The following is a 13,359-nucleotide window of genomic DNA, read 5'->3' as shown; positions in this document are numbered from 1 at the left end:
CTCACAGAATTTTAATTACAATTTTTCAAACCTTTGGAAACTCGTTTTGCACTCACCAGTATGTGCGAAATATGTTTTCCAGTATTTCAACACAACACTCATTTTTTCCGTTGTTAGTGGTTCGGTTAAAGCAATATCAGCTCCGTGCTCTGAAACACAACCTAAGAATCTTTGTATTAAATATTGACCTTATGATTTCTACTTGGAGAAAAAAACAAATAATATACCCAACAGGCACATACCTTTAAAATTCTCAGGGATTATAAAAACAAACAGCAAATGTGTATTTTTTTCCTCACCAAATCTGAAAGGGAAAAAAGAAGTTTAAAATGAAGCAAAATCAACATTAAAAAACTTGGGATTCATACATTTAGCTTATTAGGAAGTAACTACACTAGGGTGATTTTATTTCATTAGAATTTAAAATGGTGATGTTAATATGGAAATTTACTGACAGCAGCATCTTAAATCAGTGAGGGAAAAGACTGCTGTTGTTCAGTTGCAAAGCCATTTCTGACTCTTTGCTACCCCATGGGCTGTAGCTCGCCAAGCTCCTCTGTCCATGGGATCTTCTAGGCAAGAATACTAGAGTGGGTTGCCATTTTCTTCTCCAAGGGATCTCTCTGACCCAGGGATCAAACCCGAGTCTCCTGCATCTCCTGTACTGCAGATGGATTGTTACCCCTCAGCCACCAGGGAAGCCCTAGGGATAAGAAGGATTTTTTTTTCAATTTACAAGAGAAGATGTTGTATTTTGATTTCACACAATTGTACAAAGAGGGTTCTGCAGTGTGTGGCTGAGGTGGGCAGTACAGTTACAGATTATTTGAAAAGTACAAAGGAAGGGGATATTCTGAAACTCATGCTTGCTCTGTTTAAAGTTTTATATATAATAGATGCTTTAGCTTCTCTGTTTCCTTTTAATGGGCAAGAAAATCCAAATTCTGAGTCATTAGGCAAAATGACTCTGAGCAGGAGTTCACTCTGTTAATAAGAATAGTCTTTTTACAGTTCATTTCTATAGCAACCACTAATGCCAGGCTGTTTAAAACTGGGCATGGGGTAAGTGAGAGAGAGGTGACTTTTTAAAAATAAACCTTTAACTTTAGAATAATTTTACATTTACAGAAAAAAAATATGAAAACAGTAGATTTTCCATATACCCCAAACCCAATTTCCCATACTGCAAACACCTTACATTAGTTTAGCAAATTTCTTACAATTAATGAGCCAACATCGATACATTATTATTAATTTAAGCTCATTCTTTATTCCAATTTCCTTAGTTTTTCCTAATGTACTTATTTTTCCTGTGCCAGGACCCCATCCAGGATCCTGCACTACATTTAGTGATTAGGCTACTTAGGCTCCTCTGCACTGTGACATTTTTGCTGACTTTTGTTTTTGAGGATCTGGATAGTTTTGGGAATGCGGCTCAGGTATTTGAAAATACCACTCATGTATTAGGTAGAATGTACGATGGACCACTTTTATTCTCACTTAAAAAAAAAAAAAAAGAGCCAAAACCGTATCCAGATTCTTGATCTAACTACAGGTTTACAAGACATTTAAAAAAAAAGAGGAATATTTTTTAAGATGCTATGGGGATGAAATCGGAATGTGGGAAATTTATAAGACAAATGGCCCCTTTATAAAACACATAAAGAGAAGATAAAAAGAAAAAAATCAAAAGGAAAGGAAAATTGAATCTTCATTTGTATAAAACTCACAGTTTAAAAAAGAAATCATAAGATAAACAAGAGAAATTTGAACACCAACTGGATTTTTGACAATACTAAGGAACTGTTATTAATTTTTTAGGTGTGATTATTGGTATTGCTTTTTAAAGATCCCTTATCTTAGGTACTTATTCAAGTTCTTATGGATAAAAGGAAATGATGTCTTAGATTTGCTTTAAAAGTATCCACCTTGCCTTTAAAATAACCTACCAGTGAGCAGGGATGGGAGGCTGGAAAAGGAGGTGTAGGAGAGGGTAGGTATGAAACAAGATTGGCTGTATATTGATAACTATTAATATTATGGGCACTTGGAAGTTCATTGTACTATACACTTGAAGATTTCCAACATGGTTTTTTTTTTTTAAATTGTGGCATTATTGTTAACTACACTTAGGAATTCAGCAAGGTGGAATTCTGATACTTTGGTGAATACTGAGTATTGGCATTAGCTAAAAGAGAATGATTTTCCAAGGAGAATAATACTGTGAACCTGACTTTAAAGAGAACAGCTAAAACTGTTGAAGACAAACTATTCTTAAATATGTAAAGCATCATTTATTAGTATATGGTCATATATATGGTTATTATTTACTCCTTAAAACAAGACCTGGAAGAACCCCCACTGAATAATATTTGGTCATCTTATATCTGCATTTGAAAGTAAACATACTCTATTCTACATTCCAAATTACATTACACACAGTATATAGATCTGAGCCATACATACTGAGAGCCTACTGTGTGCTAGATTCTGTGCTGACTCTGGGGGATACCATGAATAGACAGACAGACCAGTCCCTGTCCTCGTGGAGTCAACACTTTTTTGTGGAGGACAGACACTGAGCAAATGCCTGTAGTTGAGTAATTCAGTGGCAACTCTGTGCCCAGTGCTGCAAAGGAAAGCTGTGGGGTCTGAGGGGAGCATGGCCTGGGCACCAACCTGCTCTGCAGCTTCAGGCAGAGGTACCCCAACTGGCTAGGAGGAACCACATGAAAGGCAGGGGCTGCGGGAGGGTGGGAAGCAGACAAGCAGCAAAGTGCATTCTGGAAAGGGAACAGCAGATGTATAGGCCTGGGAGTGCAACAAGCAAGTGAATTCCAGAAAGTAAAAGAAGTCCAGGATGGCTCTAGTATAGAGCTTCTGAAGGACAAACACTTAAGACAAGACTAGACAGGCAGGCAGGGCTGGAGTCTGATTATAGTAGGCCTTTTAGGCCAAGTTAAAGATGCAGTATTTCATTAAAATGAGCAAAAAATAAAATAAGATGGACAATGGAAACTGTTAAGCTTGGGAGTAACATGATTATCTTTGCATTTCTGGGAGACCACTCTACCTACAATGGGGTGAACTGACAGAAGGTGGCACAGAATACATTTGAGAGACCGCAGTGTAAGCTATCCAGGCAAGAGTTGATAGAGAAATAATTATTGAGACATACTAAGAACTTTCTTTAAATGATTCAGAATATTTACTAAGTCAATTATGTCAAACAAGTAGGATATTGTTAAAACGTGACAATCACCAGACAGATCTATTCAGGGTTGATTCTTTGCTATGAATTCTGAAAGTGAATGTGGGCTGAAAGAGAAGAGAGGAAAGAAAGGAAAGAAGAGAGGAAACCTCATATGGTTTCTATGAAGGAAATGAAAAGCTCAGGAAGTTGTTCTACTATCAAAACAGGCAAGTGTGGGAGGGACGGTAGAATCTGACCACAGACTGACATGACACTAAGAAAGGCCCATTAGCACACGGTGTGCTGTGGACAGCGGGGAGCGGTGTGGACAATGGGCGTAAGGAGGAGAGAATAACCCCTGCCATGATGTAAGCTTTTCATATCTATTTTGTAAGTGATGAAAAAGTGTAGAGTATACCAGGGGTATAGATAACAGGATGAGGTGGGAGGCACAAACAGACTGAACAGATAGAAACTTAGTGGGTAGTTTAGTCCAACTTTTGAAATAAAAAATACTTTCAAGATTCAGGAAAAAATACATCATAGTAAGTTAAAATATTCTAGAATTAGAGAAGTTTTAAAAAACAGATTCTCTCCTTTTAGAAATAATCCTGTTTCTACTTTTCAACTGATTTTACTGACCAGAAAACAGGTCAGATTTGGATATACGGATTTTTATACCCTGATGAATTTCAAGCTTTACAGATGGAGTTGGAATTCCTGGATTTTTGTCAAGAGAACAGAATCAATTACCAACCCAAACACTTCCCCTGCCGGTGGAGCCCTAATTGTACAGGAACCCCAGCAATCAATAGAGTCCCCAGAATCCAACACTCTGGTCCACAGATCAGCTTCTCAATCACATTCTGTACAAATCAATAAGCTGAAAGAGTTTCTAGTATCCAGGGTCACCAAAAAAGGTCCTCTTTCCACTAAATGAATGTTCCTTAATGCAAAACTAGGCAACACCAAAATACAACAAAAATCTCCTTCCACCTCAACTGATACCACTTCTTTCACTTACCAAAGCCAAACTGCAGGTCCTGAGACCTTATGAACACTTTCTCAGTTGGGGTCTCCTGAGATTTTAAAAATCTCAGCTTGCTGGGGGATAATTTATTTCCCCTTGTTTCACCACATACACTGCTTAAATGACATGATGGTTCCTCCATACGCAAGACTGGGTATTAATGTTCTAGTGTCCACCCCCACATGTCCATCTCCAGCAACCTCTGGAACTGGAGGCTGCTATACGCTCACACTGAAGCAGTGCCCACCCCAGCCTGGTCCCCATCCCCAAGTCCAATCCCTGGTAGCTGGAACAAAAAATTAAAAAGATCATACAAAGGTGTTTTGAGCTGAGTTGTACACTCTGATGATCAAAGAACCTCAGGAAAACCCAGCTGGCCTCTGAAATCTATCATCTAATAGGAAAACCAAAAGGTTCCTATAAGTCCATATGAAGCCAGGGGACATTTTAAAATGCACTTCCTTTATAGCACAAGGATTTCAAAAGACAAAAGCCAGTGTCATTTTTGAGGAGCAACCTCCCTGAGTACTGTTTCCATTATGCTGCCTGTGGGCCCAATGCAATCAAATTAACCTGGCATGGTCTAGTTTGGTCTTTGTAATAAGTAATATCCTTTATTAATTAATTACAACAACAACCATTTTCAGTGAGAAAATTAAGAGTTTTTCTATAAATATGAAAACTGTGAGTTTACTTGCTACTAATAAGGCTCCTGCAATAAAATGCAATGATTTCTTCCAGTCAATTAGTGAAGGCTGGTGTGCCCTGCTCACAGTGTGCTTTTTGTCAGAAGAATTTCTGCTGCAATCCTAAGTCAGGTTCACCAGATTATGTGATGCTAGAAACAATAAACATCTAGAATGTTCCTCAGTTCTTATAGAATAATGCTTTTAGAAAAACTACTTAGATGTTTTGTTGTTTTAGTGTTTACTGTCAAGAATTCAGGTCATGCAGACTGGCTAACGGGATTTTCTGAGCAGCATGTCAGGTCAAGGATGTCCTGAAATTTGGGAACATAACAGGACAACCTGTGGCTCATGAGACTGGGTTTCCTTAATGAAATAATAAGTTAACTGATCAGACAACTGGATCTATATGGGAAAAAATGAAATCTGAATCAAAGTTGATTTGCTGACTGAGCAGATGGAAGCACATTTTGTGTTCCCTCTCCATTGCTGTACTGCTCTGAGCTCACGAGAATCACAAGAGTTTGAAGGACCTCAGAGAAAGTTTGTGGACTGGAAAATCACAATGCAAAACAGGATGCAAGCACAGTGGATGAGTCTGCAACATACTCTGATGTTCTGTCCTGGCCTTTGTAAGATGGAGTGTCTGGATGCATCTGAATTACCAAGTATCTGCCTTTTGAATTTGGCTCAGTTTTGAGAACTGACCTGTGCCAAGGGTCAAACACTCCTGAAATTCTGGAACCAAGAATATGAATCTTGAGATCCTAAAATACTTTACCACTGGGTGGTATCTGAGTTCATCTGGCTCAGTAAGAATGTATTCATGAAATGACATCAAGATCAAAAAGAATAATTAAAGAGCCTCTTAATGAAAGAGGAAAGTGAAAAAGTTGACATAAAACTCAACATTCAGAAAACTAAGATTGTGGCATCCAGTCCTATCACTTCATGGTAAATAGATGGGGAAACAGTGAAAACAGTGACAGACTTTATTTTTGGGGGTCTCCAAAGTCACTGCAGATGGTGACTGCAGCCATGAAAGTAAAAGACGCTTGCTCCTTGGAAGAAAAGCTATGACCAACCTAGACAGAATATTAAAAAGCAGAGACATTACTTTGAGAACAAAGGTCCGTCTAGCCAAAGCTATGGTTTTTCCAGTAGACATGTACAGATGTGAGAGGTGGACTATAAAGAAAGCTGAGTGTGGTGTTGGAGAAGACTCTTGAGAGTCCCTTGGACTGCAAGGAGATCCAACCAGTCCATCCTAAATAAGTCCTGAATATTCACGGGAAGGACTGATGCTAAAGCTGAAGCTCTCATACTTTGGCCACCTGATGTGAAGAACTGACTCATAGAAAAAGACCCCGATGCTGGGAAAGATTGAAGGCAGGAGGAGAAGGGGATGACAGAGGATGAGATGGTTAGATGGCATCACTGACTCAATGAACATGAGTTTGAGCAAGCTCCAGGAGTTGGTGATGGACAGGGAAGACTGGCGTGCTGCAGTCCATGGGGTTGCAAAGAGTCGGACATGACTGACTGAACTGAACTCAACTAGAAATGTCAATCTATGATCGAGATGTGCCATCATTCTTGAGGATGTCACGGTATAAAGTACTATTATTTTTATGAATATTTAAAACTGTTTCATGATTAGTCCCAGGCCAAAATCACAGTTCTTCTGTAAGAATAAATTTTAAAATCTTTTTAATGAGCTGGCTTGCATTTTATCCTAAAAGAAGTTTATATAGCTAACAGAGTACATTCATTCTTATTTTCAATAGAAATTGATATGTATTATAGATATACATACATTTGTGATCATGTGCCCTGACACTGAAAATAAACATGGACCAGTTTCATGCTATAGTTAAGTTCTTTACTTACTGGCAGGGCACGTAAGTTCCCAAAGAGAGAAGAGTAAGGTAAATACTTCTATATTTTCCTGAACCTTTCCAGGTTTTGAGATATAACAGAACAACAACAAAGCTCTAAGAGGAAAAATCCAAAATACAGCATATAAAAGCTAAGCTGAAACCCTTTATCTTGGCTTAGTCATTTAATGTCAGCCCAAAACTCATGAGATAAAGTGTTCTAGGAAAGATAAAGATTTAATGCCTTATAAATGGGGCAAGTTGTTCATGAGACTCATTATCCTAAGAAAATGTATAGCCTCAAAATATAAACATGGTCCATAAGGGTATAAATAAGTCATAAAGTCATAACAGTTCTGAGGACAAGAAAGGGAATTTCAGAGACATTTCCAGCTGCTGAGGTCAGTATCAGGAAACACAAAGCGTCCATAAAGAAGGCTTTGTCCCTTTTTCAAAGAGGAACACAAAAGTTAGGACTCAGGGTCCTTCTGAGATATGCTCACCCACCCATACCTAGAGCAAAGTACGGAATACCTAGTATTAGTCAATACCTAAACTGAATATTGAGAATAACATAATGAGACCAAAAAAAAAAAAAGAGAGAGAGAGAGAAAACCAAATTCAAGTGTACTCGACAAATTATCCTTTTTTTTTCCTTTTCAAAAAAATGATTTTACAGCAAAATGACCAAACTATCATATACATGTCTGTATATATAGTTCCTTTATCTGCCTTCTTCTCTCTGCTAACACATCTTAAGCTATGCATTTAGAGCAGAGAAAAAATCCACAGAGGGAAGGATCACAGAGGCTCTCTCCTCTGTCCCTGAAGCTTTTAACAACTGTGACTAGACGTAAAGCCTGTTCTTCAACATAACTTTAATCTTATCCTGTTCAAAACGTAGCCTCAACCCTGTGCGTACATGAGGCCTTTACCACCTTTGGAGGAGCACGGCTAGACTCTGACCCCTGGAATGGAGCAAGGTCAGCCACGCAGCTGGTCCACTGCTCTTCCAGAATGATATGTTTAGTTTAGAGTCAGTTTGGCATTTATGGGATCTCAGAGGTGTAAACAGCCAGACCATTACAGACTTCTAGAAGAAAGAACATGAAGGGAAGAATAAAGAATTCTAGTCTGAGTTGTGTGAACACAAGCCATGTGATCTCATGAAAATCACTTCAGCCTCAGGTTTCTAATCTGCTGAGTAGAATGACGAAGCCCTGCCCTCATAAAGCTGTTGTAAATTCTTTAAAATGCTATATAAGTGAGATATTACTATGCACCTTCAATGAGAGGTACTCTATGTTTAGGAGACTTTTTGAAAAGATGTATTAGTAAAATAGGCATATCTTCAGAAAGAAGATTGTACACACTACGTTTTGGAAGTGAAATCCTATTTGAGGTAATTTGCCTGGTTTGTTTAGTTCATATTCTGAGTAGAAAGCCAATGAAATTCATATGACCAAAAGTTCCAAGAAACCCCAGGAGCAGGGTCTGTCTTCTGTTTTGTCTTTAACAAGTAACCAGTGGCTCTGGCTTTTTCCCAGTCCCATCTTTCTTTTCTCCTAATGTAATATTCTTGCCCCTTTTCATTCTGGGATTACAGTATTGCTCTGGACTTCCTTCTTCGGTCTAGAAAGACCTCCCCTATAATGATGAGTAGCCCCTAAACATATATCACCAAGTCTTCTCACAGAAGGGAAATACATTCAGTCTCACCTAACCCTATTTAAAAACATCCTAAATGACTCAAAATCATAGGTACTCAGGCAAGGAAGAACCTAACTCTTCACCTCTAGACTCCAGATCTCCAGAATAAAGTGGGTCAAACAGAAGGAGAACGTCTATGGACCTGCTGGATGAAACAAGAGTAATGGAATCGGTACTGACCTGGACTCAGTGGATACAGAGAGCCTCATGGCTCTTCCACATCAGGACATTTCTTGAAAGAGACACCTTCAGCCCACAGCCACCATGACCCAGAGTGGTCACCTGCTTTAGTATCTGCTATAACAATTAATGAACTCTGAAAAGATATGCCATGCTAATGACATCATATTAAAAAGGAGTGCCTATCAAATTAAGGGAAGCATTATATACCAAATAAATTTCTATGACCAATTAATTCTTATACCCTCACCTATTACTTTTTAAGTTGAAATGACAATTCTTATAATAGTATGCCAAACTGGCAGTAAAAACAAAGACATATATAGAGATTTTGCCCTTGAAAACATCTCTCACCTTAAAAATTAAAGTAGAATAGTATCATCTTCTAAGGATTTTTATAGGAGCAAGTTTTAATAAAAACTATTCTAAAGATATAGAGTCAAGATTTTACCTAATTAATTTGACCACTTCCAGCTCCTCAGCAGTTGGTGGAGAAGTCAGCTTCAGGAAAACCATGTCAAATGTGCAGTCATCCACAAGTGCTGCTGCCTTCTTCACATCACTAATGATGATGGTGACTTTTGCTATATTTGAAAATAATTTCTGTACAGTATCAGCCAGGTACTGAACTGTGACATCGCCCACTAATAAGAGGTCTATATTTGCCTGAAAGAGAAGGAAAAAAGCAGACACACAATGTCTAGGCATAGAGAACAAGTCATCATGTATGAGAAAATAAACAAAGGTTACAAACAGCCAATGACTGACTATTCAGCTGGACTGAATGGCCAACTATAAGCATACATCAAGGGCGGGAGCTATTCATCTCATGTCCTTAGAACCTAGGTATTGAAGAGATTTGAAAGTCATGCTATTTTTAAAAGTTTTGCTTGCAAATATGTGGTTGTCCTGTAAGTCTCTTTCTCATCCTATTAACAACAGATAAGATTCTTTTGGTCCAGTTCTCCAATTGTCCACCCTGCTGGAAAACCTGTTTATTAATGACAGAACCAAGCTGGTGCCTCTCCCACATGATTTATGTGTGTGTATGTATATGTGTGTGTGCACACACACACATATATATATACACACATATGTATATACATGTGTATATGTACAAAATGTGCTTTTATTTAACAGAGTGATTACAATGTACAAGTTTCATATTTGAGAAAGAACTCGCCACAAAATTTGTACTAGAAAATGTTGAATGTCCTGGATGAAAGCATTTATTAGGTGCTTAGCAATTTTAATGTGGAGAGTGAAAAAGTTGGTTTAAAGCTCAACATTCAGAAAATGAAGATCATGGCATCTGGTCCCATCACTTCATGGGAAATAGATGGGGAAACAGTGGAAACAGTGTCAGACTTTATTTTTTTGGGCTCCAAAATCACTGCAGATGGTGACTGCAGCCATGAAATTAAAAGACGCTTACTCCTTGGAAGGAAAGTTATGACCAACCTAGACAGCATATTGAAAAGCAGAGACATTACTTTGCCAACAAAGGTTCATCTAGTCAAGGCTATGGTTTTTCCAGTGGTCATGTACGGATGTGAGAGTTGGACTGTGAAGAGGCTGAGCGCCGAAGAATTGATGCTTTTAAACTGTGGTGTTGGAGAAGACTCTTGAGAGTCCCTTAGACTGCAAGGAGATCCAGCCAGTCCATTCTGAAGGAGATGAGCCCTGGGATTTCTTTGGAAGGAATGATGCTAAAGCTGAAACTCCAGTACTTTGGCCACCTCATGCGAAGAGTTGACTCATTGGAAAAGAGTCTGATGCTGGGAGGGATTGGGGGCAGGAGGAGAAGGGGATGACAGAGGATGAAATGGCTGGATGGCATCACTGACTTGATGGACATGAGTCTCAGTGAACTCCGGGAGTTGGTGATGGACAGGGCGGCCTGGCGTGCTGCGATTCATGGGGTCGAAAAGAGTTGGACACAACTGAGCGACTGAACTGAACTGAACTAGCAATTTTAAAGTTTGTTTCTCTTAATACTACTTTTTTGCTTGTTCATACAAGTTTATATGCTTATTTTAAATGATTACTATTTAGAGTACATCTAAATAAAAGGCATTAGTAGAATGTTTTTAGATAGAAAATTAATAATACTTCATCAAAGGCTCCAGAAAGATAGCTTAGTAAACAGCATGGCCTTTGCAGTCTTGCTGTTTAGAAAATATGATTTTTTTTCATTTAAAATATTTTAATTGGAATGTATCATTGATTTTTATGAAACACACATTTCAAAGAACAGAGAAAGATTTAAATCTCCCAATTCTAAGAAATACTCAAACCAAATCCATTCTTTGAATGGAATATACATGCTATTCAAATTCCAAGATTAGGAATAAAAAATGTTCTTTATTTTCATTTGGGGATATTTTCAAGCACATTTAGTTAGAAAAAATAGAATTTCCATCTTCACCTTTCATTTCCGTGCTTTATTCTATACAGACATTAAATACAACCCAGTTAAAATGTCAAAGAACAGCATTAATGAATAAGCTAAACTTCTCTTAATAGTTTCAAATGCCATATATATGTATTATATAAGTATGTATGTATGTAAATTTTGGGGGACTTCATTCTGATGCATTGATCTATTTGTCTATTCCTGGTTAATAGCACACTAATTACTAGCTCTTTATATTTTATATTTGCTAGAGCATATGGTTCCCTCTTTACTATTTTTCTATTTGGTCCTTAGATATTTTCTCACAATGTTTCTTCCTACAGCATTTTATCATCAGCTTGTCAAGTTCCATAAGGAGTCTTGTTAAAATTTTGATTAAGGTTGGCATTTATTTTTAAGATTAATTAGGGACTATCATTATGGTATTACATCTCCCTATTTAGGAAGTATGACTCAGAGAAATCTGGTCTTATGTTGTTCATTTTTCTTGTTGTTATTGCTCAGTGGCTAAGTCATGTCTGACTCTGCAACCCCACGGACTGCAGCACACCAAGATTTCCTGTCCTTCACCATCTCTCAGTTTGCTCAAACTCATGTTCATTGAGTCGGTGACGCCATCTAACCATCTCATCTTCTAGGACAGTCTTCTCCTGGATTCAGTCTTTCCCGGCATCAGGGTCTTTTCCAATGAGTCGGTTCATCACATCAGGTGGTCAAAATATTGGAGCTTCAGTTTTCTAGTTACCTTCACATAGATTTTTCAAGTGTCTTCACACATTGATTCCTAGATTTTTCAAGATTTCAGAATCAATGTCAAAGAGATATATTTTCTCACTATACTTCCTGATTGATTATAGCTGACAGAGAGAAGCACTATCAATTTCTGTATAAGGAATTTGCTTCAAGTACTTTAAGGTACTCTCCATTTAGTTCCAATATTTTTTAGCTGATTCTTTGATTTCCTTGGTAGGTTATCACATAGTTTTAAAAAATGACATCTTTATCCCTGTCTCCAGAATTTATGTCTTTTACTTATTGATCTTAAAGCATGGCTAGGACATTCAAAGGGCTTTCCAGGCGGCGCTAGTGGTAAAGAACCTACCTGCCAATGCAGGAGACATAAAAGATGTGGGTTTGATCCCTGAGTTGGGAAGATCCCCTGGAGGGCACGGCAACCCACTCCAGTATTCTTGCCTGGAGAATCCCATGGACAGAGGAGCCAAGAGGGCTATGGTCCATAGGATTGCAAAGAGTTGGATACAACTGAAGCGACTTAACATTCACACACAGGACATTCAAAACAACAGTAAATAGCAGGAGTAAATTGAGCATGCTTGTCTTGTTCCTGACTTTCTATAACAGGAATATTTCAAATGTTTTTACCACTACTGAAGGTCAATACCCTTAACCAAGTTAAATAGTTCTCTATTTGGAGGCTAAGAATTTTAAATCAGAAATGGGTGTTAAAATTTATCAACAGCTTTTTCAGTATCAACATGATTGTATTTTTTTCTCCTGTCATCCATCAGTGAATTACATTAATAGATTTCCTAATGTCAAGTCATCATTGAATTACTGGAATAAACCTATGCTTAATGCAAACAGATTCAATTCCTTTATTTTAGATTTTTGCATCTATGTTCATAAGTAAAACTGGATATAATTTTGTTTTATGGTACTGACTTATCTGGCTTGGGTATCAAGGTTATGCCAGCCTTGAAGAAATAGAAAGCTTAAAAACTATTTCACGGTCTTGAATATTTTATAAAAGAAGAAATTATCAGCTTCTTGAAGTTTGGGTAAAATTTGTCAGTGAAATCTCGGCTTGAAGTTACTTTATAAAGTTAAGTTTTAGACTGCCTTTTTTGTTCTTTACTGCTTACTAGTAAAATAAATGTTAAACACCTATATAATGAAGTTATTGTCAAGTGGTTAGTGGTTTTTTCCTTTAATTTTGGGGGCTATTGACTCATTTCTTGTTTCAGTGCATTGTCATCAGTGGATGTACCCAACATGACTTCTACTTTTTAGAACTGGTTGGTATTTTCTCTGTGACTTAATATACGATGTTTAATGTTACATGGATATTTGAAAAAAACTGCATATTTCCGTTGGGCATATAGTCTTTACATAGCTTTCAGATTAAACTTGTTCATTGCTGTCTCTCTTACTTTAGGTCTACTTGATTTTTCAGTTTATGAAGCAGATGTATAAATTGTCCCTCTCTAAATATGGTTTGTCAATTCATCGATTTCTCTAACTACAGA

The 13,359-nt window shown here is 37.6% G+C and overlaps 1 protein-coding gene across 1 annotated transcript in view; it reads right to left on the bottom strand.

Annotated features, from left to right (window-relative positions):
* SOHLH2 (spermatogenesis and oogenesis specific basic helix-loop-helix 2) overlaps positions 1–13,359 on the bottom strand; it is a 40,779-nt gene that overhangs the window by 17,256 nt on the left and 10,164 nt on the right. The window contains exons 2-4 of the mRNA XM_061434780.1: positions 9,128–9,342; positions 243–304; positions 57–161 (exon numbers count right to left, since the gene is read on the bottom strand). Coding sequence (XP_061290764.1) covers positions 57–161; positions 243–304; positions 9,128–9,342 — 382 coding nt within the window. The remainder of the gene's footprint in view (positions 1–56; positions 162–242; positions 305–9,127; positions 9,343–13,359) is intronic.

This window comes from Bos javanicus, chromosome 12 (assembly GCF_032452875.1).
Source record: "Bos javanicus breed banteng chromosome 12, ARS-OSU_banteng_1.0, whole genome shotgun sequence".
NCBI classification, from domain to species: domain Eukaryota; kingdom Metazoa; phylum Chordata; class Mammalia; order Artiodactyla; family Bovidae; genus Bos; species Bos javanicus.
The sequence above is the reverse complement of the archived record's forward strand: the minus strand, read 5'-3'. Positions and strand labels throughout refer to the sequence as shown.